The sequence below is a fragment of the Lathamus discolor genome, chromosome 15, assembly GCF_037157495.1.
Source record: "Lathamus discolor isolate bLatDis1 chromosome 15, bLatDis1.hap1, whole genome shotgun sequence".
Classification (NCBI taxonomy): Eukaryota; Metazoa; Chordata; class Aves; order Psittaciformes; family Psittacidae; genus Lathamus; species Lathamus discolor.
In genome coordinates, this window is record NC_088898.1 from 2,377,412 (window position 1) to 2,402,317 (window position 24,906).

A 24,906-nucleotide genomic window follows, 5' to 3' on the forward strand; every position below is an offset into this window, starting at 1 on the left:
GTGGAAACGTGAAGCGGAGGTAAAAGGAAGGAAAAACTCCAAGGAAGCTGGAAGCTCTCGACATAGTTAAAAACCAACATCGCTCTTCAAAATAGATGTGATTGCGCTCCTTGTGAGTCATCGAGCAGAGACACCAAGATTGCTTTGTGCCAGGGACGAGCCCGGGCGCTGATTGTGTGCCGCCCGGATTTGTATAAAACAGACCATGGATGGCATGTCAGAGTTTACAGCTCGCATACATTTTCAACAGTGAGCTTTGCAAAATGTATCAATGTAATCTCTGCCTCCTATATTCCGTGTTGATTAGACACGATTTCTGGCTGGATTTTCAGAAAGCTCAAGTGCTTTTTTAATCACTACAGAAGCTCATTATTGCTTTCCAGTGACTCTTATGTCCTTCACTTCTCCTTTCAGATTAGAGTCTATAGTCAGATGAATATTGGATGATTTCATTACATACAAATGCAATCAACAGTTTTGCATAAATTTCTCCTCTTTTCTTGAGTTTCAATTGACCTCAGCACCCGTGGAGGCAGGCGCAATACACATGTAAATGAGCTGGCGTTGCGGCAAAGGCACGGATGCGGAGAAACAAGATAAACTGTCAGATAATATTCAGGATTTTTAAGAGATCAGAAAATACTTCCTCGTTCAGCCCAGCCGTAAAAATGGCACCTTCAGCTGCCGGGGAATGTGCTTTTGTTTTGCTCAGTGTCTGCCTGTGGACAAAGGCCAGGAGTGGCACCAGTGCTGAGCGAGAGGCTGGGCAGTGCCGGCAGCGTAGGGATGGGAGCAGTGGGGACGGTGTCCATGGGGTGCAGGTGGTGATGGAACAGGGATCCTGCTGCAGAGGAGCCGCTGGTGGGGTCTTGCAGACCACCACAGCGAAGAGCTGCCCACCACCGGAGCCTGCTGCAGAGCTGGGTTTGGCGGCTGTGGTACCCCATGGTGGGTACCACCATCCCTGGCTCCTGCTCTGGTGTGAGCATCTCAATGAGGGATACTGAGTTTGGACCCCACCAGACCCCCGTCTCCTCCTGGGTGGCCCCAAGCATCATCCCCGTGGCAGGGGCACCTGCCAGGGCTGGAGGCTGCCCTCCTCGCACCACAGCGGCAGGGCACGGGGGAGCCGCAAGTTGAGCATGTATTTAAGCTAACACTGCACGCGAACAATCAGGGCTAATTTAAACAAACTATAATTAAACATAAAGGACTTCTTGGTAGGGAAGTCAGAGGAAAACTGTCAGCGGTTACTTTGGAAGCAAGGCCCTTACCCTTAAAAGAGTAATTTTTGTGCTAATGTGAGCAATCCAGCACTCCCACACTCGCCTTCGGGAGGCTGGTGGGGAAAGAAACTCTTGGGTTTCTTTTGATACCTTTATGTGCTAATCTTCTTAACAGATTTTTAATTAATGGGAGCAGGGCACTTTGCAGCCGTGAAATCCATCGGTGTAATTGCCTGGTGCGTTAGTCCCATTAAGCACACAAATTACCTGTCTCCAGGCCGCCGGCCCCACCGGGGAGCTCCCTGCGCTGGACACACCGAGCGGCCCCATTCTGAAACAATTTTGATAAAATAAACTCTCTAATCAGGTAAATAATTCCATAAGGGAAATTGCTGCCTTCCCGCAGCCCCCCTCCAGTGGGACCTGGCTACTTTCAAGGGAATGCAACATGCCTCCAATTACAGGCAGATCTCCAGCTCGGAGACCGCTTGGGAGAAGCCCACAGCACACGGGACCCCCTCGAACCGCAGCGGACAAGGAATTAAGGCATTTAAGCTGTCAGCCAGAATCTGGCCCGGTCCCTGATTACCTGGGGGGACGTGCGGTGTATTTAGGTTCGTGTCCGTTGCAATTTCCTGGCCCCCAGCGTTGATCCCGAATGACTCGCGTCCGTGTCAGGTTCCTGCTCGGGGTCCCTCCGACACGTGGCCCCGGGCTCGGGGACACTGACCTTTGGGCAATTAAGGACATCCAGGCCGGCTGGAGAAGGGGAAGGATGGAGCTGTCCCTATGAGCTGCTGAGTGAGTGGAGCTGCCTGCACCCATTCCGTTGCGGTGCTCAGCGTGGCTGTGCTGGCTGCTGTCACCGCTCGGGATGGGTGCCTGCACCCTGGGGTCCTTCCAAGCCCCATCCATAGGTTTCCATGGTACAATTCTGGACCTGGATGGGATGGAGACTCCCACAGGTCCCTCTGCTCGGACCCTGAGGTGGGGACGACGTGCCCACGTACACAGTAGGATGCAGGGCACCCGTGTGGTGTTACACGGTGATGCACAGCCCCAGCATGCTTCCCACTGCTTGAAGTGGCTGTGCAGCGCCAGGGACTCAGGGATACCCTTGACCAGGATGGCTCCAAACCTGCTGCACCGGTCAGGGCAGCTTCCCACCCTTAGTCCTACACCAGGGAGCAGGAAGGAGGGGTTCTTGCTGCACCGTGCTGTGAGCACATGCGATGGGGACACAGTGACACGCTGATGCTCAGTGCTCTGCACCAGCCGTGATGGGAACAGCCGTGCAATGAGGTTGCCTTCAAGCATCCCCTGAACCGCTCGGATGGGAGATCCTTGCGCTGACCCCAGGATGGAAGAGCTCAAACCATGGGTGGCACAGGGCTGCTCTCCCCCTTGTCTGCCCCCACGGCACCTGGCACAGAGGGAGCAGAGGGTGATCCATGGGGCCATCGGAAGGTCGGAGCACAGGAGCCGCCTCAGTGCACGGCGCTGGCGAGCGCGGGCAGGGAACCCTACACCGTGTGTAATTGGCATCAGATGCTCCCTGACCTGCTGCATCCACCGGGAAGCTGGAAGCATTTATTTGTCTGAGCCAGCGGCTCTATCTGCGTGCGGGAGGCGTTGGCGGTGGCGGGGGCCGGGCTCCCGAGCCTAATGAGTCTGAGCTGAAGATGATGAATATGATTGCTGAAAAGCGCCTTCCTGAGTCCTCCTTTCCTGGGGCTCAGGTTACCTGTTCCCAGACAGCCTGTCCAGCCCCGGCTTTTCAGCTCTGATTTGTAGCCCCTCAAACAGCGCCTGTCAGCTCCGTGCGCTGGAGGGAACGCGGGTCCTCTGCTGCCGTGGAGCTGGGGAAGGGGCCTTCAGGGAGAGATTTGCTCCCTGAGGTGCACCGATGCTGCCCTGCTTGGCCCTGTACCCCCAGAGCACCCCTGAGCCCAGCGCAGGGTGACCCAGCCCAGTGTGATGCTCTACGTGGGGTCTCTGGGCCACTGTGTGGACTGAAGCTCCTGTGGTTATCAGGGACCTTCCCCAAGAGGGACTTGTCATCGGTCACCCCAGATCATTAAGGTAGAAAAGCAGGGGTTTTGGCTTCTCTGTTCTCTGCCCAGCCCCTGCAGCCGACAGTCAAGTGTACACACACTGAGCCTCATCCCACCCAAGGAGCCTCTCAGGGATGCACAAGGATGGGTCATGCCAGGGGATGCTCCACGAGCCATGCGGATGCTCTGGGATCAGGGAACACACTCCTGGACTGGGAACCATGGGGTGCCCCTCTCCCACTGCCCCAAAGCTCCTCTCGATGGCTGCCACCTCACCCCATGGCTGTGGGGTCACAGCACGGGGTGCCCCCACGGCTCCAGCCCCCCTGGGAAGATGGGGGAAGGAGTTTTGGGTGCTGAACCACTGCAGGCTCTTGGGTCCCAGTGTCCTGCTCCGGTGCCGCTGCAAGGCATCACCCCAAACGCAGGGGAAAAGGGTCCTGGGGGCAGAGCGGAGCTGTGGGGCGGCCCAGCGCAGAGCAGCTCAGGACCATCAGCGCTTTCCCGGTGCCTCCCGGTGCCTCCGCAGCCCCGGCCGCCGCGGCGCTGCCATAGACGGTGTTCTGCTGCCTCCCTACGGGAGGACGCGGCCGGCACCACCGGCTCCCGCAGCCCCGCCGGCTCCTCCCCGGGCATGGGCACATGGACACAGGGACACGCCATGGGATGGGGACACGGCAATGACCTCTCAACCGCTGCATCTCCCAGAACGCTTTCTCCATCCTGATTTAAACCGGAGCGAGACCGAGGCGGCAGCTCCCGCATCCATCCTCTCGGCAGAGACGGAGGTGCAGCATCGGCACATCACTGGGTAAGGACCAACAACCCAGGACAGCCATAGCCAGAGTGGGGCCACAGCCGCATCCCCCCTGCACCGAGGAAGGAAAGGAAGCAAAACCCCAGTGATGCCTCCGGAAAGAGGAGGGAAGCTGTGGACAGAGCAAGGGTGAAGCCACAGCCCTGATGCCCACGGCTGCTGCTGTGAAAAGTGGAAGAGCACCATGAGACCAGCGCGGGGTTGGCCAAGAGCTGAGAGCGTGGCGTGAGACAGTGCTGCTTCTCCAAAGCAATGGGACCACTCTGGCTGCAAAGGGAAGAAACACTGACCCTGACCCACAGAAATGAGCCACATCCCCACTGCTGCCCTGCACCCGGAGGAGCAGCAGCCACCCATTCCCACACCGCTCCCAAGTGCGCTCATCAGGCTGAAGGAAACCTTCTTACTTGCCTGGTTTCCCCCAGGACCATGGTGGTGATGCTCATGGGGCTCCACAGCACCACACTGGAGCTTCCCCTTGCTGCTACAGAGCCATGCCAGGTGTTTGCTGGCCAGACCCAGTGCCCACAGTGCCAAGCCCATGGCAAATCTCCCCTTCCATGTCCTGTGTGGCCCCAGCCCTTTGCTGGTGCCAAGGGAGGCTGTGAGGCCATGGTCCCACCACGATGCCCAGGCAGCACCGGGCCAGGGCCAGGGTCAGGGCCTCCTGTGGGTACCCAGAACTGGCTCCCATCCTGAGACATGAGCACAGACATCCTGGGTCGCAGCTCAGACAGAGACAGACATCACACAGGGGAACGGGTCTGGGTACCAGGAGAGATGCCAGGAGCAGTGGGGCTGCCCCACACCCTGCAGCTGCCATCTGCAGCCCCCTCCCTTGTCTGGCACTTTGAGGACAGCCCCTCGGTGGCCCTGGCGCGACAGCCACAGCCTTGGGCTGCTGCAGCGGCTTCCTGTATTGAGCAAGAGGGGGATTATTAAAACCTGACGAGAGGGAAGGGAGAGGAGCAGTGAGCGCTGGGGCTGCGACATCCCTAAAGGCTGCTGGGCTGGCCCGGGGGTGTGAGAGGTGCCAGGCTCTGACAGACCCCATGTGCTGTGGTCAACAGCACTGGGCATCAAGTGTGGGGTGGGAGGGAAAGGCCAGAGCTGGGGCTGGCGGTGCCGCCTGTGGGGACAGAGAGGTAAACCACTCTGTGGGGCTGGGATGCCGTGGGGCTGGTGGCAGCAGTAGGTGAGGAACTCGGTGCTGCTCCACTCCTACAGACCTGGAGCACACGGGCACAAGGTGGGGGCACAGGGCAATGCCTTGGTGAGTGTTTGACACCGTCCCCCCATGCTCCTGAAACCATCCCAACACCCTGCCCAAACCCCATCCTCTGTGCTGAGCCGGCGCCCTGCCCTGGCTTTGTATTTGGTGCCCATACAGGCAGCTCGGCCTCTCCTCACCTCAGAGGCCAGAGGCCAGGGTGAGAGGCTGGGTGTGCAGTGCCCAGCAGGACGGTGCTGCCTGCAGGCAGGAGCAGCCCTGGCCCCGGCACACGCTGACTGCCCCAGCTGCACCCGTGCAGCAAAACCTGCCCCTCGTTCCCAGCACACCCTCATCGCTGGGAGGCAGCCGCTGTCCCCACCCTTCCAGAGTGCATCCGGAGCCTGCTGAGCTCATGTGTGCGTCACGGCTGATGCGTTTGCCTGCTGAAGCTGGATCTGAGGCCCTGGTTCGTTGTCGGACACCTGCAAGGGCTGCTCACCCTGCGGGGGTGCTCCCTCCCCACTGCTGAAAGCCAGCAGAGCCCCACAGTGTGAGACCCAGACCCACGGTCTCTCTCCCACAGCCCCACTCCTGTCCTGTCCCCACCCCACAGCCAAGAGCAGGAACCAGGCAGGAGCTGCTCACCTTCTGGGTGCTGCCCTGCAAGGAGGTGACAGCAAAACCCCATTTAACCTTGAATCGCACCCAGCCCTGTGCCGGGGTCTCTGCTGCTGCTGCAGAAGTGGGTGAGCAGCCACAGCCCCTGTGCTCTGGGTACCAGGAGGCTCAGGGACATCCCTGAAGCTGTCCCAGCAAGGTCTGCAGCCCATTGTGCTCACACCCACCCCAGCCACATGCGGAGCCTCTTTGGGCTCAATGCACTCCCCTGGAGTGGCAGGTGCCTGGGCCGGGCTGGCCTGATCCTGTCCCCGCTGTCGGTAGCCAGGCCGGGAACACCCAGCCATGATTTCAGTGATAAACTCAGCTTTCCTGGCTGTTGGTGGCTGTGGGCAGCCTGCCTCCTGGCACCGACCTGCAGCGGGTCAGAGGGAGCTGAGCCAGGCCCATGGCCCATGGCCCGTGGCCGTGCCGCTGCTGCCTGAGCTGTAAGAGCGTGCCCGGGCCATAGCGATGCAGGCAGGGGGCTTGTGGATCAGGGGATGAGCATGGAGATCCTTGTGGGGCCAGGGTGTGGGCATGAGGATGCTGGCGATGTGAGGACCAGGGGGATGCGGGTACCGTGTCGGGAGCCTGGTGGGACGCGGGGACCAGGAGGTGGGTCTGGAGGTGCTGGGGGGGGGGGATCAGGACCTGGAGGGACCCGGGGGTGGTCAGAGGGCTCCTGGGGCACGCGTGGCGCAGGGCAGGCCCGGGGGGCTCCCGGCAGTGCGCGCTCTGGGCTGTCGGAGGCGTCCTCGTCCCGTCGCGGGCGGGAGGAGGCGCGTCTGGGACGGGAGCGGCGGGGCCGGGCCGAGAGCGGCTGCGGGACGCGGCGGAGCTGCTGTCGCCATGGGCGGTGGGTGCCGGGACCGGGCCCCGCCGGCCGCGGGGCTGCGGCTGCTCCTGGCCCACGCCGTGCTGCTCTGCACCACCGGGAGCGCCGCGACCGACGGCTCCGGTACGAGGGCGGGGACAGCACCGGCAGGGAGGGAACGAGGGAAGGAGACAGACCCGGGGCAGCCTGTACCGGGGGAGCGGCGACGCCCGCACCATGGGGGCATCAGGCGTCAAGGGGGACCGGGGCAGTGAGTGGGGAGCCAGCCCCGGCCATGCGGAGGTACCTGGTCCTCCCCATCCCCCGGAGGAGCAGGGGACCGCAGGGGCGGTCGCTGCTGCTTCCCCGGCACTTGGGGACAGGTCGGAGCCTTTGCCCCAGCGCTGGGACGGGTCCCCGGGGCCGGATCGTGCCCATCGCCCCGGGACGGTTCTTGCCCCATCTCTACCGGATGGGGCAGTGGGCTGCGAGCAGAGTCCCCGAGCGGAGGGCAGGGAGGGCGGGCAGGGGCCATGGGGGGGGACCCGGAGCTGCAGGTTTTGTCCCGTTGCGCCTGACTGGGGAGCAAAACCACCCGTGAAAAACAAACTTCCCTTTACCCCCCACTGCGCCGGGGGGGACCACACGCAGCGGCTGCAGGAGCCGTGGATGGCCCGAGTGTGACCGCGGCCGCACCACAGCGCAGGGCTCCATCCAAGGCCACCGCTGCCCATGGGGCAGGAGGGGACCGCAGCCACCCCGGGGTGGCCCTGACACCAGGGTGAGGGGAACCCGCTGCTCCCTGCGGCTTCCCATCTGGGATGAGGCTTCTGAAAGAAAGGATGGCAATATCCGTGAGTGCTGGCACCAGGGCCCTGCGCACACCGGAGAAACTGCAGTTTGGGGGTGAGGATGGAGGGCCGGGAGCAGCAGGGGTGGCTCCAGTGCCCTGAGCCATGGTTTCACTCCCGTGCCCACGTGCTGCAGCAGTTCGCTGCACGCTGGTACAACCACAGTGGGTTCAGGCTGCCCCTGCACCTGGGGGTGTCAAGGAGCAACGCTGCATACGGCAGGAATCCATGGAATGTGTTGGCAAAATAAACCACTTCTTGAATCCCATCGGCTCCGTCCCCAGCTCTTCAGGTGCAGTTTCCTCCAGCTCCTTAATGGAGCATTGGCTGCAGCCCTTATTCCATGAAATGAGCTTCCTCCTTGCAGGAAAACGCTGTCCCAGCGTGAAGCTCGAACCAGACCAAGTATGTGGGCTGCATCCCTCAGCAGGGCTCTGCGCGGGTTTACCTGTTGCTGTGGGAATTGATCTGCCCACATCCAGAACATGACCATACATGTCTGAAAGGGGAGCACAACCCCGGCTTGCAGTGCTTTGAGGCCCCAAGGCTGTGGCCGTGCAGCAGGCAGCCATGTGGGGGAGGCCCATCGGGATGTCTGCCCAAGAGGAGAGATCCCATGGGATAGATCCGGCTGTCACTCACTGCGCTGGACCATAGGTGGGGGGGACAAGCAAGGGACAACCTCTGTGTGGTTCCTTCCTCGGCATGGCCTCTCCCAGCATAGATTTCATCTCTCTGAGGAGCTCCTCTTGCGCGTTGAGGACAGCCAGGAGCAGCATCCATGTAGTCCTGCTGTGCACAGGACAGGGCCTGGGGCCACACTGGGGACCCACATGCCCAAAGCAGCTGGGTCAGATGCACCCTGGACGGACACAGCCACGACCAGCCCCTGGAGCTGACTGCTGCGCGCCGGGATCAAAGTGAAGTTCACTACGTGGGGAGAAAGGAGAACAAACCTGGGATACACATGAAAGGCTCTTCCAAGCCCAATTAGGGAGGCAGATCCCTGATTGAGGAATGAGGGGAATGGTGCCATGCCCCGCGGTGCTGTCAGCAGAGCAGCCCGGCTCCTGCTCCTCCCCAGCATTGCCCCAGGAGGACCACAGCCCTAATCTAGACCTTGGATCTGCTTTCGAAGACCAAACAACACGCTGCTTGCCGCGAGCGGAGCCGAGCCGGTCTCCTGGGATTGCTGTTTATGGCTGCAGACCCTGCTCTCGGCCACTGTCGCCTCCAGGGGTGTAGCTTTGTGCAAGGGCTTTTGCAAAATAAACCCGATTTTCCTCTCCGCAGCCATCCCGCAGCTCCCACTGGCAAATGGGAGGTGCAGCAGCACCCAAACATCACCGTCAGCCCGAGCTCCAGCCATGGGGCAGGTTGGGCACAGACCCCAAGGGCAGGGGCAGAGCCTCTTCTGATGCGTGCCTGTTTCTATAGCCCTCCTCCCAGCACAGCCCCTCTGCAACGGGGCTCGTGGAGCTTCAACTGGGCTGCAAGGGGAGCCTGGTGCCACACTGAGAGCCCTGGGGCTGCATCACCAGCACCAGCCACTGGCCCGCAGCCCATCCTCATGCCCATCAGCCTGGCTCAGGTGCAGGGGGGAGCATCACCGAGCCCCACGTGGCACGCAGCTGCGGCCCTGGCGCGCTGTTCTGCTCGTGGTGCTGCCAGAAGTGGTTGCAGATGACAATCTGCCTGCGCTGCGTTTGCTGTGAACAGCTTTTGGGCCCGAGGAGACAGAAAAACAAGTGCCTGAGCCTTTCATCATCTTCAAAGCCCGCAGCCACAGAGCCGGGTCCTAGTGAGCAAGCCTGGCTCCATCCCGGCCGTGATTCACCCCAGGTTGCTCTGGCTGCGGTTTGCAGAGCGGATGTTGTCCCGAAGTCTGGCGTTTCCCAGCAGTGATGGAGCGTGGTCACCAACTTTGCCATCCCCAGCACTGAGCCTGGCAGCGGCATTCCCACACCTGGAGCCATCCCAGCAGCGCGGGTGCGGGATTCCAGGCTGGGGTGGGGAGAGGCACCGCAGGAGGGAGGCTCCGAGAGGATGCGAGGGGGTTGCTGTCGCGGGCCAGGACATGCTCCGGCCCCTTCCCACCCTTTTTGGCTGGAACATGCCGTTCCCGGCGCACCTCCGGTACCCTATGGGGCTGACACCACCGTGAACCGCGGGAGGAGGCAGCTCGGCTGAGCCCAGCGTGCTGCCAGACCCGGCTCGGGGCAGTGCTTGGCCACGATGTGCCATGGAACCCCGCGCTGAGAAGAGCCGCGCAAGGTGAACTTCTCCTGACTCCATGCATCAGCTGGAAGCGGGGCTGTGGCGGAGCCTGCGGCATGGAGCATCTTCCCAACACTGTGGCTGCGGCAGCCCCGCATCCCCCTGCGTTCCATCGAGCATGGCACAGGGATGTCGAGTGAGGTGTTGAGTGCAGAGGTTCCGAAGCAGGAATAGCCCAGAGGATACTGGGGCTGCATTGGAACATGGGCCCCATTGTGAAAATTCCCATCTTGAAGAAGCCCAAATGGGTGGTCTGACCGTAATCTGTGTGAGACAAATAAGATCCGAGATGAAAGGGAGTCTGATGGGAAGGCTGGGATCTGAACGTGTCGTTGCAAACTGGCCCCTGTGATGCGAGGGGTTCGGGGTCATAGAGCTGCTGGCCAAGGCCCTGCTGTGCCCTGGCTGGCTGGGACACGGAGCAGCTCTGCAAAATGAGCTTTGTGTTCCAGAGATGCTAATTTCAAGCTGCAATTTCTGATGGAAAAAATGTGGTTCCTATTCCGTGTGCCTGTCCCTCCGCCCCAGCCTTGGCACCTGCTCCCACATTCCTGAGGAATCTGAACCAGGTCTGGTGAGCTCATGGATCGTGCAGAGAAGCCAATGGACCCAGGAGATCTTCCTTCATCAGCTGTGACACTGAGCACACCAGGGATGGTCCCCAGTCTCTTCTAGTGCTCATGGCACGCACCCATCCCTGCCCCTGCAGCTGGTGGCACTGGAGCAGAGCACTGTGTTGGTGGCCCCCGTGTCCCCAAGTGCTGTGCTTCCCAGTGACCACCATCCTGCTGATGTGCACCAAACCCCTCAGCCAAGGCTGCTCCAGGGGTTTTGTCTCTTGGCACTTTCATTCTCCTGGTACGCAGGCGCTGCCTGCGGGGACTGACCCAGCCTGGTGATGTTGAGGATGGTTTCGGGAGGCAGCAGTGGCAGAGGACATCTGCGCTTCCAGCAGCCCCTGGGCTGATGAAAGGCAGGGGCATCTCCAGCCATCCCAGCTCTTGGTTCCCTTTCTCCCCTGGGTTTTGCTGCCCCAGGATGGATCAGAGGGGCTTGGTGTGGGTGGGAGCCTTGCACTGCCCCAGAGCTGGGAGCTGCTTTATGTCAGGGGGTTCTCCCTCTGTCCCACAGGATCCTGGCGCTGTGGGGCCAGCAGGAAGGGGCCCTTATCTCATGCCTGCAGGCAGGGGCACGGAGGTGGCAGAGGAAGGGGCTGGGTGGGAGCTGGGGACCGGGCGCTGCCGTCGGCCCTTTCCATCCGGTTGGAGCAGTGAGGACGGAGGAGCCGTTTGCCAAAGAAAACTCCAGCCCTGACAATCGCTGTTATTCTTAACACCAGAGCTGTGTTTGTGCTGCCGTGTCCTGCGCTGGGGCTCTGGGGCACAGCAGCCCCTGTGCACGAGGCAGGACATAACCGTGGCATGGCCCTATGGTGGCACCGGGCAGGACAGGGCCCTGGTAGCAACAGCAATGGTGGGGGGGGACAGTGCTTGCAGCACCCATTGGTGTGGGGCCATGGGGTGCAGATGGTTCCTTTGGCAATGCTGGGTGTTTCAGACAAGGCCAGCTTCCACAGGGAAGAAGGGGCAGTGCTGAAGCGATGCTCCTGTCCAAAATACCTCGCCAGGGAGGTGAGAGATAAGCTGAGCATTAACATCTGCTGATACTGCAGTTGTCGGGGCAGCGCTCGGCTCCTGCAGCACGTTGTTGACACCAGCGCTGGGGCTGCGCTCATGGATGTGGTTGGTATCAAAGCGCCCCATTGCAGGGGACCTCCCAGGGATGCATCCCTCTGAGCAGGACCTGGCCTGGCTGTGTGCCCCCCACGAGGAGCAGGGAGCCGCTGGGTGCAGTGATGCTGTGGCTGGATGGTGATGCCTTTCTCTGCCCGCAGTGAATCCCTGCTGCTACTTCCCCTGCCAGCACCAAGGGGTGTGTGTGAGGGTCGGCCTGGGAGGATACGAGTGCGACTGCACACGGACGGGATACTCTGGGGACAACTGCACCTCCCGTAAGTCCCTCTTGCCCAGAGGACCCCTGGCACCCCACAGCATGGGGCCGTCAGTGGCATCATTAGTGGGGTGAGTGATTTTCCTGGTGTCTCCCCCCCAGCCGAGCTCTGGACGCGTCTCCACAACCTGCTGAAGCCCAGTCCTGCTTTCTACCACTTCATCCTGACCCACTTCAAGTGGTTTTGGGACATCATCAACAGCACCTGCATCAGGGACACGCTCATGAGGCTCGTGCTCACAGGTGAGGGGCTGGAGCGGGTCTTGGAGTGCAGCAGCACTTGGGGAGCCCTTGGGCATCAGCAGAGGTGTGGGTAGGGGTGGCACGGATGCTGAGTGGCTCCAGGGGCACGGTGGGTACCAGGCCCGAGTCACCTCACTGGGAGACCCAGGGAGCTTGTCCCCCATCACTCCATGTCCCTGTCACAGCACCACCGTACCCATGGGGTGCAGGGGGTCTGCAGGCTGGGCTGTCTGTGTGTCCCCATCCGCACCAGGCTTCCAGCCTGCTGGAAAACATGAGCAGCTCTTGGCACGCCATGCTCCTGGGGCCAAAGGGCTCTTAAGCAGCCTCACGGAAAGCAGACTGAGGAAATATGGCCCTTGTTATTCATGTCCCCACATTCATAAATATTTAGGTTCCAGCTCTTGGAGCTGTAGCAACACGTTCACAAGGCTCCGGCTGTTGGCTTTACCATTTCTATGTGGTTGTCTTCTCAGTCATCATCCAAGAATCCACTTAGTGCGTTAGTACGAGCCTTCCTCCTCTGCAGGGAACTGCAGCCTTTAAAAGGCTCGGAGCAAAGCCTGGGATGCCCCCATGCCTCTGCTGCTGGTACCTTTATGGGATGTAAGGGGAGGGTGTCCAGAAGCACTGGGTTGGTGAGCAGGGGCTGGGGACAGAGCCCATGGGATGCTGCCGTATGTGACTCCCCCTCTCTTTTCAGTTCGTGCCAATCTCATCCCCAGTCCCCCCACCTTTAACTCTGACTACGGCTACATCAGCTGGGAAGCCTATGCCAATGTCAGCTACTACACCCGCATCCTCCCGCCCGTGCCGGATGACTGCCCAAAGCCCATGGGGACCAAAGGTACGTGGCTGGCCCAGCACCAATGGGGCTGAGCTGCTGGAATAGCACCCTGGGTCCATACCAGATGCAGCATCGGTGTTTCCCATCCACCCATGCCAAGCTTTCACTGCTATGGATACACCTACAGAGCACTGCTTCCTCTGTTCTGCCCAAGCTGGCCTGCAGGCAGGAGCTGCTTGATGGCATCCAAAGAGCTACTGGGGCATGTCACAGCCTGTGTAAGAGGGCTGTGAGGAGTCTGCGCAGAGGCACCAGCGCTTGGTGCCGCAGCAGACCCAGCAGCAATACCAACAGCCCCTTGGCCAGCACTGGTACCCAGCTGGGTTGGCACAGGGCATCTGCCCTCAACCTCCATCCTTTGCAGGGAAGCAGCAGCTCCCTGACCCCCAGCTCCTGGCAGAGAGGTTCCTGCTGCGGAGGAAGTTCGAAGCTGATCCCCAGGGCACCAACCTGATGTTTGCCTTCTTCGCCCAGCATTTCACCCACCAGTTCTTCAAGACATCCGGGAAGATGGGACGCGGCTTCACCAAGGCGCTGGGGCATGGGGTGAGGGATGCTGGAATGCTTGGGGGCATGGGGCATGCAGCAGCGAGGAGGGGACCAGGGCATGCATGGCCTTTGGAGCAGCATTGATGCCATGTTCTCTCGGCAGGTGGACCTCGGGCACTTGTATGGGGACAACCTGCAGCGGCAGCACCAGCTGCGACTCTTCAAGGATGGGAAGCTGAAATTCCAGGTACCCAGCACAGTCAAACATGTCTCAGCCCTGTGATCCTGAGTTGTTTCAAGCCACATCCCTCTGGCAGCTCCAGGGAAACCCCAGCCCCTTGTGGCTGCTAGCCATAGATGTCCCTTATAGGATGTCCCTTATAGGAGGGACAAGCATTGGGGTGTAGCTGTTCTAACGGCAGCAGGCATTCCACAGTTGGGGCTGTATGAGGGAGGTGTTTCTGTTTCACTCACTGCTTGCAGGAAAGCAGCCCTGGTGCCTGTAGAGCCTGGCTGGACAGGCTTTCACCGAGGTGGTTTTCTCCCCTCCTCTCTGTCATCCTGTTCTTGTGCTCAAGGTGGTGGATGGGGAGGTGTACCCCCCGACGGTCACCGATGCCCCGGTTCACATGGTCTACCCACCTGCCATCCCCAAGGAGAAGCAGCTGGCGATAGGGCAGGAGGTGTTCGGGCTGCTGCCGGGGCTCTGCATGTATGCCACGCTCTGGCTGCGCGAGCACAACCGTGTCTGTGACGTGCTGAAACGGGAGCATCCCACCTGGAGCGACGAGCAGCTCTTCCAGACGGCTCGGCTCATCCTCATCGGTGAGGACCAGCAGAGCCGCAGGGCACGGGCAGCACAGAGCCCCGTGTCCATCTCCCTGGGTGCCGTGGTCTGAGCCCAGCCGGTAACTCAGAACCATGCAGCCGCTCGCTCACTCCCCTTCCTTCTTCCCTCCCTGCTCCGGAGGGATGGGGAGGAGAATGGAAAGAATGTAAACCCCACGGGTTGAGATAACAGCCCGGTAACTAAGGTATAACACAAAGCACTGCTGCTGCCACCAATAATAATGATGATGTTCTCAGGCTAAAGTCAAACCACAGCACTGCACCAGCTACTAAGGAGGAGAAAAATGACTGCTACGGCTGAGCCCAGGACACTGGGCAAGCCCCAAGGACTTGAGCATTGTTTGGTCTCTGAAGGTAGTGGCCAGACTGGCTTTAGCAGCAGGAGGAGTTTCTTTGGCAGCCTTCCGGGGATCGTTGGCTTTGGTCCATACAGCAAACGTGGGCTTTGAGCCATCAAAAATACTGATTTTGAGTAATTTTGTCACAATTTTGCATTTTAATGTTCATTATGAATTTGCTGTAATCTCGAGGAAAGCCGTTCTTGACCAAACTCCAGACAAATCCCTGTCACCACATTATCTGCAAGCAGCGTGTCAAGGTCAGCTTCCTCAGGAACCATTTCGGTTTTGGCAGACTGACCTTTGCTGCTTGTAAAGTGATTCACTGACAAATTCCCAACCAGCAAAACAAGCCCATAGCCAGAAAGGTCCCGGGGGGGGATGAGTGCTGGGAGGTGCTTCCATAGCATGTGGGTAACATCTCGGCGTCCAGAGCTGGTATCTCCCGCTGCTGACAGCCGCTTCTCCTGCCTCTTAACCAGGGGAGACCATTAAGATCATCATTGAAGACTATGTCCAGCACCTCAGTGGGTACTACCTGAGCCTCAAGTTTGACCCCGAGCTGCTGTTCGGGACACAGTTCCAGTACCGGAATCGCATCGCGGTGGAATTCAACCAGCTCTATCACTGGCACGGGCTCATGCCCGACTCCTTCGTCATCCAGGGGGAAGAGTACAGCTACGAGCAGTTCCTCTACAACACCTCCATGCTCATGGACTATGGCGTGGAGGCACTGGTGGAGTCCTTTTCCAAGCAGATTGCGGGAAGGGTAAGGTCTTCTCTGCCCTCCCTGCCAGTGCCGGGGCTCTGGAACCCTGGGGACATCCCTGCTCCCATTCAGCAGTGGGTCCTATCTGACACATAAAGCCTTCTACTCAGGGAAGCACTTGATGGGCAGGCCACGAGCACGGCAGCAAGGCTGTGCCTTGGCAGCCCTTTGGTTCGCTCTCAGGACTCTGTAGTAAACATAACGGTGATGCCAGGAGCCTGCGGTAAGCTGGGATCCTCCAGCCCAGACTGGGCTGTGGAGCAGCCTGGGCATGGGAGCAGCACTGTTCTTTGCTGCCATCACATGGATGCTTTCCTCCAAGCGATTGCATCTCCATTCCTCACCCTCTCTGCCTGTGCAGAGTGCAGACTCGCTGTTGTGTGTTTGGGTTCTCCCAGCCCTCTGCTATCTCTCCCCTTCACCCAGGCCATTGGATCACCATCCACCCAGGGCTTCTCCTGCACCATCCTCTGACCTGCCCTGGGAACTGATGAGCCCAAGCTGCTCTATAGCTGTTTCCTGGCACCGTGCAGTGATTCCCCCTCTTCTTGGTGCTGTGCTGATGTGCTGCTCTCCGTGACACTGTGCCCAGGACACGAATGCTTCAGTGCAGTAGCTCTGGAATGGATGCCGGTGCCTCTTGTGCCTCACATGTGCTCCTCCTTGTGTTCTCACCCTCCAGATCGGTGGGGGACAAACCATCCACGCCAATGTCTTGAAAGTGGCCATTGGGGTCATCAAGGAATCCCGGCAGCTCAGGCTCCAGCCGTTTAATGAGTATCGGAAGAGGTTTGGCATGAAGCCCTACAAGTCCTTTCAGGAGCTCACAGGTAGGGCTGCAGGGCTGCTGTGGGGGCTCTTGGGGTTCACTGGGGCAGTGCAGATGCTCTGTGCCCACGCTGGGGTATAAGACCATGAGCTGCTCCAGCGGGTTGTGGGAGCTGCCACATTGCCGTTATCCACAGCAAGGCCAGGCCTTGCCTGGGGTGATTCCCTTTCTAAAGCACTCTGATGTTCACTTGGTGCAGGAGAGGAAGAGAAAGCAGCAGAACTGCAAGAGCTGTATGGAGACATCGACGCTCTGGAGTTCTATCCGGGCTTGCTGCTTGAGAAACCCCAACCCAATGGAATCTTTGGGGAAAGCATGGTGGAGATCGGAGCTCCATTTTCCCTGAAGGGGCTTCTTGGAAACCCCATCTGCTCCCCAGAGTACTGGAAACCCAGTACCTTTGGCGGAGCAACTGGCTTTGAGATAGTGAAGACAGCATCGCTCAAGAAGCTCGTGTGCCTCAACGTGAAGAAGTGCCCATATGTGTCGTTCCGTGTGCCAGGTGCTGTGGAAAGTGGCAGCCCTCAGGATGGTGGACATTCAACAGAGCTCTAGCACCAGCACAGCCTGCCCAGGTACCGGCAAAGCTGCGCTCCAGGCCTGGCGCTGAGCATCCCATTCCTTCCGGCAGGTAGTGGGGATGGGCACCACTGTGCTGAGGAGAAGCAGGACAGAAGGTGGTCCCATCCTGGGCATCGTCCACACCAGGCCTCTAGGAGAGGCTTGTACCAGCCCGGTGAAAACCCCGAGTGCCTCAGGGGCTGTCCTGGGTTCAGCTCTAACAGTTGCTTTTCTCCTCCTCAGTAACTGGTGCAGGGCTGTGGTTTGGGTTTACCCTGAGAACAACGCTGACAACACCAATGTTTCAGTTGTTGCTCAGTGATGCTTACTCCAATCAAGGACCTTTCAGTCCCTCATGCTCTGCCAGTGATGAGGGGCACAAGAAGCCGGGAAGAAGCAGAGCCAGGACACCTGACACAAACTGGCCAAAAGGATATTCCATGCCCTAGCACATCACGTCCAGGATAGAAACTGGGGAGGCCAGATCGCTGATCGCTGCTTGGGTCAGGCTTGGGTACCGATCAACGGGGTGGTGAGCAATTGTATTGAGCATCACTTGTGTTTATTGGTTTCTTTTCGCTTTTAGTTTTGTTTTCTCTTCCCTTGTCATTTCCCTTATCATTATTATTATTAGTGGTAGTCTTGTATTGTACCTTAGTTAGTCCTAGTGGTTTTGTATTATACTTCAGTTAGTACTAGTGGTTTTGTATTATACCTTAGTTAGTAGTACTAAGTATATATATAAATTGTATAAATTTTAATTTTTAAATTTTAAATATATAAATATTATATATTTTTTTTAATTATACCTTAGTTACCAAACCGTTATCTCATTACATTATTTCCATTCTCCTCCTCATCCCTCCTGGAGCACAGGGGGAAGGAGGAGGAGAGTGAGCGAGCGGCTGCATGGTTCTGAGTTACCAGCTGGGCGTAAACCATTACAGGATTGCAGCTGCCACCACCGTCCTCAGCAGACCCAGTTCTCTTGCTAGTGAACACCTTGCACTAAGCCAGCTTTGGGGTTCCCCACGGGACACCCACCTCCTTGGGACACTCTGGACTCCTCTGTGCTCTGTCACCCTTTCCAGCACCGGGCCACCTGCAGCCCCTCTTCCACAGGGATCCCCAGCTTGGAACAGAGGAGCGCAGAGCCCAGGCAGCCCTCACAGTCCTTCCTCCACTGCTGCGCCCGGTGAAGATGCTGAGCTCCCCAAGGAGGTGGAAGAGGCTGGTGGCAGTGTGCAGAGGGACAGGACATGCTGTAGGTGTTCGTGCTGGCCCAGGTGGCAGTGCTGGGGGTCTCTCCCCAAAGGCATGCCCGGCTGTACCCTGTGCTGTGCCCCACCAAGGGCCATGACCCTCACTGTGCATCCCTCACTCAGCCAAAATCACAGCACTCAGGAACAATGCAAACAGCAGCACGTGGGGAGCTCCGGTCTGTCAGCGTGTCCCAAATCCACACCGGGATCTCCATGCCCCATGTCTCCAGCCAAGCAGAGCACACTTCCAGAACATGCATGACCACTCTCCTCTCCCTGCACTGAGCTGCTCCAGCCTCCTTCACCATCCAGCTAAAGGCACAAGCTTGGCTGGTTTCAGTTAGACCACAAACATCCTGCTTTTGTTTGCAGCTATCAAAGGCAGCCAGTGCTGTTTGGTACCAACTGATAAGGGTATGGGAGTCCATCAAGCACAGAGAGCTGCCCAGATGCTCTCTGCCACCAAGGAGGAATGTTAATCCAGAACTAGCTCAGCCAAGCCAACATCAGCGAACCTGAAATCCCTTCCAGCCATGCCACCAGCTCCCACACGGCACAGCCCAGGACAGTGAAGCCTCTCCCTCCTGCACCTCAACCTTCTGCTATGGGAAAAGCTTTGAAATTGTTTCATTGTAGGACTAATGCTATCAAAACCTTCTCTGTGAGCCTGGGGACTGCACATGCAGCACTGCTGAGCCCTTGCCTTTTCTTTGCTAGTCTTCCAGCCATGGCAGCTGGTAGAAATCACTCACATCCTCACCAGCTGGTCCACCACAGTGCAGAGGCACTTCCACGGCAGAAGACAGCAGTCTGCATCTAAACGTGGTGTTTAGTCTTGTGCATCCACCAGCATCACCCAAGCAAGGTGAGGGCTCCTAGTGCCCCTCAGCACTGCGAGCTCTAGGGATGGTGCAGAGGCGAGTGCTGCTGTTTGAACTCTTGGTAAACACAGCTTGTGGGACATCCTCTGAGTTTTAAACAAGCATCTCCGAGCAGCCCAGCTGCAGCTTTGCCTGCGCAGGGACCGACGTGGATGCAGGACGTGCAGTGCAAACAGCAACAATGAGAACATCTGGCTGTGGTTCTGTGACCTCTTCACTGATGATTCACTGAGCAGGAGGTTAGCACTGACCAGAGGAGACCGTGAAAGAAGACCAACTTGCCTGCAATGCTTTCGCATATTAGAGGGAAGGACAGAGGTTGCAGATGGGGTACAGCTGCTCCAGGGTTTTCCTCTCCAGAATCAAGATTGATGATCAAAGTTATCTGAACCCCACGGTGGCAAAGACAAGTAGGGCCCTCAGGCTGAATGGAAAAGCAATGCCCCATTGGAGGAAGTCACCCGGACCTGCCAGGCCTGGGGTAAGCCATCAGAGTTGACCAGTTTCTACCACCCGCTGCACCAGAGCCCTGCACGGTACCAAACCCCACATCACCACCTCTCAGCTTTCTGCCAAGAACCCTATTCTGTGCTGGGGAAGCTGCTGTGCCAGAAAAGATCAATGGAACATCTTTGGCAAAATTAAAAAGCATCCTTTATTCAAAACCAAACCATTTAGTAGGAATGCACTGATTTAAGTGAAGATCTGATGGTGACAGCACAACGGCTTTGGTGGAAGGAGAGGCACCTGCATCAAACCACAAACCTCACTCGTTCAAATGCCAAGCTGCGTGTTTCAAAACAGATTATTTTATGCAGATATTAATGCAATTTCATTTTCACTTTAGTCCCCCATATGTATGTATAAATACACCCCAATTCTTCATCTACAGGTCAGGATTGCATCGCAAATTAGAGAAATAAAGCAGACTTTAACACTTCAACCCACATATAACCACAGCACTGGTATGAGTTGTAGTTTTTATTTGTACTGAATGGACAGGGGACAGACACAAATTAGTCACTAACCTATTCTAAACTACTTCTGTTCTATTGTTTAACGCACATGAAAAGTGCTGTTATTTTAGGGCACGCAATTACCAGCTGGGAAGGGTTTAACTGCAAGAATGGCCAAGAGGAGCAGCAGCGACGCTGCCTGTGCCAAGAACGAGAAGCAGTGCTACACCACATCTTCTCTCTGCCCCTTTTTCCCTTCTGCTTCTTATATTCAATGATTAATTGCATTCAGACCTCTTTTTGTTTCCTTTTTGCTACCAGCCCTGTAAATCATCCATCCTATACCTGTGTACTGGAGAGTAGTAACCAGGAGTCACCTTGCTGCAGGCCACCCGATCGAGCAGCAGGAGAGGTTTTGATCCTATTACAGTTTTGCTGCCATAAGGGCAAAAAAATAAAGCACTTTACACAAAATAAAACTTCAAAGCAACTCAAGCAGTCAGCGCTCCCTGACCCCCTCTCCAAGCCAGGTTGGATGATGATGCTAACATGCACCCTCTCTGCATGGCAGACTTCACTGAATCTCCTCCTGAATATAAATTACAGCTTTTTTTTCCCCTTAAATGCACTGATATCCATGTTCACTGATTTAATTTCACATAACTTTCATGGGTTATTTTTCCATGATTCTGAGATGAAAAGAACTAATCTCTTAGCACATTGGAAAATCTGGATTTCTGCCAGTTTCCTTAAAACAGCCACAATTTGTGCCAACTCGGTAATTTTTAATTACAAATTATTTCTTCTTCTCCTAATGCTACTTCTTAAAACACAGTTCAAACAGACACAGTTCCAAATTCTTCTTTTTCTATCCTAAGATTCATTCTTATTAAGAGCCTAGTGCTTGCACGGAGACATTTGCATTTCTTCCTGGTGTTCCAAACTGCCTCATGTAAAACTTGCAATTAAATTTAATCATTAAACAGGGCATTATGTTGGGTCGTGTTTAGGTAATGATAAGTCTACTTTCCTCAAAATTAAAAGATAACAAGCACAGTAAGTAATGCATGAGAAAGCAAACGTGTTGTAATGTCAAATTAAGTACGTAGAAAAGGATTCGGTAACAACTAAGTGCAGAGCACACCCACTCAGCATGCTGATGTGTGCGAGGGGCATGGTTTGAGCAGTTCAGCCACATCATAACCTAGCCAGTAAAGCTTTGACTAAAGCCTTAACTACAAGGTGCTCATGCCTGCAGTTGCTATAAATTGCTAATGGCTTCTCATGCTGCCCAGGTCATCTTGCAGCTACGCAGCAGCAGGATTGCTGGAGGTAGGGTGAGCTTTAATGTAACAGAAACCCTGAAATTACTTCCTCATATTATGCCCTGATTTATGAAGGACGTCGAGGCCAAACCAAATAAATAAACACGCCTTAATGGAAATGTTATCGCTGAGAAATGGTAATGACAAAGGTGCTGCAGGAGGGCAGTGCACATTCGGTAGCAGTAACGGAATTAGGGCAATGGGCACAAGTTATTCCTGGGGAAATTCCGACTGGATACAAGAGGCAAATTTTTCACAATGAGAACCATCAGTCCTTGGAATAATCTCCCCAGGGAAGCGGTGGATTGCCCAGCTCTGGACACAAGTGATGTGGGGAACAGAGATGACACTATACAATCTCCTAAACTTACTGAATTGCATTAGAGCATCATGGTTAGCAAAATACACTTGAACTGCATAACAGCAAGACTGTGCTAAGTGTACTTCACTGAACTGAAGAAAATCTTAGGGATTCTTTACATGACTTTTAACAAGCAAAAGTTGAAGTGCATGAAAGGGAAGAAAACATACCTGCACTATGGAAGAAACAGAACAATCCCTACCTAGCACATGAACACCCCACTGTACAACTACACCTACTCGCCCTTGCAACAAGCAGTTCAGTCTATTTCCAGATCACTGTCTTCACTGTAAGTTGCAGTTGGATTATGTATAGAAGTCAGGAGCACCAGGTCTTTTTCTGGAAGCAAACTGCATTCCTGCAGAAAAGCCTCCAGGTCTACGGCAAAAAAATCCTCCCCAAGCTGGTCAGTGATGCGCACGAAATTGCCAATGAGCTCACCTGCCTTATAGACAAGCAGAGCAGGTAGCGCGTTGTTAGTGAAGCGAGTGCTAGCCCCAATGAGTGAACTCTTTACTCTGCAAAACTTAACTGTTGGGTACTCAGCAGCCAGGCAGATCATACAGCCGTTCAGGGACTCGGTGCCAGGGATATCATCTTCGTAAATATGGATCATGATCAGTGTGCTCTTATGCTCTTTATCAACTGTGTCCAGGAACGCTTCTCCACTGGTGATCTCAAAAACCTGTTTAAATTGCTGCCCGCTGTACAACTGCTGCCTCATCTCCTCCATCCGCTGCTTCCTGTATCGCTGCAAAAACTCCTCGTCGTCTTCATCATTGTGAATCATATTATATTCTTGTAATGTCATCTGAGAAACACACAACAAAGATACATGAAAGAGATGTGCATCGCCATATGGGTCACTTACATAATGAGAATTCCAATCAAGAGGATTAATGTGGGTCACTCATCTTTAGCAACAGCAAAGTGCAACCCACGAAGGCACAAGCACCCTCTGCGTTACACTCCATTCTGATCTAATTAGAAGCTATGTCCAGTGGGAACAGTGATTTCAGCCTTGGGAATTCTAGGTTCCACAAGCTGCACTAATAACACAAGTGGCTGCTCCATGTTCCCACTTCAATTCAGGTTAATGCTGGCTACGTGCTTTCACTAAGCTGCAAGCACTGATGTGGATATGGTGCCTGACCTAAGTCTTGCTTCTTTCTCATTAGTTTTTTCATCTAGCTTTTCAGTTAACATTCTGTGGCAACCAAATGTACTATCTTTAACAGGATTTCAGGTATTTTGTATCTGTTCACTTCCTTTGTTAAACATAATAGCATCACTTCAGGCACAGAACAGCACAGACAGCTTTCATCATTACTAATTAGTAACTTCTCTGACTAGAACTGCAAGAGCCAGTCATGCATCTCACAGCTGATTAAAACCATTCTCCACTTCAAATACCATCTATCTTTGGAGCAAAAAGTCAAAGCTAAATTTCAACATCCACCCACATACTAAATACTAAATCAGTGAGGAATCCTAAACTCTTCTTTTTGGCTCAGGAGGCAGCAGTCGTAGATTTGCTGCACACGTCTCAGTATTAATCCTCTGAAGTTGATTTATTTGATAAGCAGTTAAGGGAAATCTGGGAATAGGATCTGGACTTCTTTGGCAGAGCAGCTAAATTGCTTGTTTCTTAACACAGGCAAACACAAATACCACTAAAATGCAAAATACTTAAACTTGACAACACTTGGCAAATACAGTTGCAAAGCACTTCTTATACTGCAGCTGTGCTCCTATCTACCAGGGAAATAGGATACAAATCTCCTGCTAGAACACAGATTCCTCTCTGCTTCGTGTACATGAATAATGAAACAGAAAATGTTAAATATCTATGTGGCACTTTAATTCCTTTGTGCCGTGCTACCTTTCCATTGAGTTTTTCCTGAAGCTCTTTCTGCTTCTGCTTCTCAGTCTCCTCATCTAAGTGAGATCTACACGTCATAGATAACTTCTTAATGAGTCGCTCCATTTCCCTGCGCTGCTCCTGCCGCTGCTCCGTTTCCAGTTGTTTAAATCTCCGCCAGTCATTAATGACTCCTTTGGGACCTGAAATTAAATATGCAGGCATTTTGTATAAAAGGGCAATAAAGCTATGTTTAAAATTCAAGTAATAATTCATAAGTCAGTAGTAAAATAGTGGCTCTGTCATAAGCTTTTTGTATACTGTGTAAAATGTTGACATAAAATGAATTATTTGCCATTTACATGTCCTTAAGTTTGTACTTATTTAAGACATTAGTTTGACATGACAATACCTGTGTTAACTGCACTGCCATCACTGCTGAGCTCTACCTCCCCACTGCTCTCAGGAATGGTGCTCTCCCCTTCTTTATCTTCTTTGTCACTGTCTTCATCCTCACCCTCACTGCTGCTGTAATAATACTGGAGCTTCTCACCAAGCAGTTTATCATCCAAAGCAGTCATTGTGTTCTAATATTAATAGATAACAAATAGAGAATTAATAAAGTAGAGAATGGTTCCACCACCTTCTTCCACCACAGTCCTCTAAAAGTGCTGCTGATCAGATGGAGATGCAAGATGCTCAAGCATATTCTTCTCTCTTGGGCGGGGGGGGGTAGAAAAAGAGTACCACTAAGGTCACGTATGTTGCTGTGGACTTGTGATGTGCAAACTACGTTTAAACGTCCACAAAAATTCATTACAAAGAAATTAAAGGGCGATTTCAACCAAATCAATTGATCTGGGTTCACGCATGAGAGCCAGCCCCCTTCCCGTGTGTGTCTCTGACAAAGCCACCCGAAGCAGCGTATGGATAAAGCAGCGCTTCCAGTTCTAACGCCACCCGCCAGCAGGTTCCGCAAGCTAAAGCCGGATTTAGCAGCTCGCAGAGGAGGTGCCCAGATGGCCGCGCATCCCCGCGGCTACTCCGCAGAGCGACACAACGCGGCGCCCGCATCCAGGCGGGGCTACGCTCGGGGCACCGCGGCGGATCCTCCTCCTTCGGCCGGAGCTGCGCGATGCGAAGGCAGGAACCAAAACAGCCGAGCTCGGGCTGAGGAGGGCGAATGTTCTGAACGCCCGTCCCCGGCCGCGCCCTCAGCCCGGACCCCTCCCCTTAGAGCCTCCGCATCAGCTCACCCAAGGCCGCTCGCCCCGCCGCCCCTCACCGTGGCCTCGGACCTCACCCGCTCCCACCGCCTTCCGGGGCTGGCGCTGGCTGCGCGGAGCACGGCGGGAACGGGGAGGAGCATCCCGCCCTCCTCCTCATCCTCCTCCTCCTCCTCCTCTCCCTCCC

At 55.8% G+C, this 24,906-nt stretch overlaps 2 protein-coding genes across 6 annotated transcripts; one reads left to right on the forward strand and one right to left on the reverse strand.

The window, feature by feature from the left end:
- The first annotated feature begins 6,367 nt into the window (after positions 1-6,367).
- PTGS1 (prostaglandin-endoperoxide synthase 1) lies at positions 6,368-19,949 on the forward strand. 3 transcript variants are annotated; one of them, XM_065695397.1, is made up of 10 exons: positions 6,368-6,416; positions 11,807-11,923; positions 12,025-12,165; positions 12,869-13,012; positions 13,377-13,558; positions 13,665-13,748; positions 14,080-14,326; positions 15,171-15,457; positions 16,140-16,287; positions 16,486-19,949. In XM_065695397.1, exons 1-10 carry the CDS (start codon positions 6,377-6,379, stop codon positions 16,839-16,841), a joined length of 1,746 nt encoding a protein of 581 aa, XP_065551469.1. In that variant the 5' UTR covers positions 6,368-6,376; the 3' UTR covers positions 16,842-19,949. The 3 variants fall into 3 exon arrangements, with proteins under 3 accessions (XP_065551469.1, XP_065551468.1, XP_065551470.1); XM_065695396.1 differs by lacking the exon at positions 6,368-6,416 and adding an exon at positions 6,762-6,928; XM_065695398.1 differs by lacking the exon at positions 6,368-6,416 and adding an exon at positions 6,762-6,928 and having other exon boundaries at positions 14,158-14,326.
- On the reverse strand, positions 19,622-24,859 carry PDCL (phosducin like). 3 transcript variants are annotated; one of them, XM_065695400.1, is made up of 4 exons: positions 24,797-24,859; positions 23,906-24,080; positions 23,515-23,696; positions 19,622-22,443 (listed from the first exon to the last, which is right to left on the reverse strand). In XM_065695400.1, exons 2-4 carry the CDS (start codon positions 24,072-24,074, stop codon positions 21,892-21,894), a joined length of 903 nt encoding a protein of 300 aa, XP_065551472.1. In that variant the 5' UTR covers positions 24,075-24,080; positions 24,797-24,859; the 3' UTR covers positions 19,622-21,891. The 3 variants fall into 3 exon arrangements, with proteins under 3 accessions (XP_065551472.1, XP_065551474.1, XP_065551473.1); XM_065695402.1 differs by having other exon boundaries at positions 24,779-24,857; XM_065695401.1 differs by having other exon boundaries at positions 24,750-24,838.
- Positions 24,860-24,906: the final 47 nt, after the last annotated feature.

What these genes read in the sequence shown, in the direction of transcription:
- PTGS1 (XM_065695396.1), top strand. Translation starts at nt 6,820, where the DNA reads ATGGGCGGTGGGTGCCGGGACCGGGCCCCGCCGGCCGCGGGGCTGCGG. An exon ending in CGCCGCGACCGACGGCTCCG is followed by an intron (nt 6,929 to 11,806) that starts GTACGAGGGCGG and finishes CTCTGCCCGCAG; the next exon opens with TGAATCCCTGCTGCTACTTC. An exon ending in ATGGGAAGCTGAAATTCCAG is followed by an intron (nt 13,749 to 14,079) that starts GTACCCAGCACA and finishes CTTGTGCTCAAG; the next exon opens with GTGGTGGATGGGGAGGTGTA.
- PDCL (XM_065695400.1), bottom strand. Translation starts at nt 24,074, where the DNA reads ATGACTGCTTTGGATGATAAACTGCTTGGTGAGAAGCTCCAGTATTAT. An exon ending in TGGCAGTGCAGTTAACACAG is followed by an intron (nt 23,697 to 23,905) that starts GTATTGTCATGT and finishes ATTTAATTTCAG; the next exon opens with GTCCCAAAGGAGTCATTAAT. An exon ending in AGGAAAAACTCAATGGAAAG is followed by an intron (nt 22,444 to 23,514) that starts GTAGCACGGCAC and finishes TGTGTTTCTCAG; the next exon opens with ATGACATTACAAGAATATAA.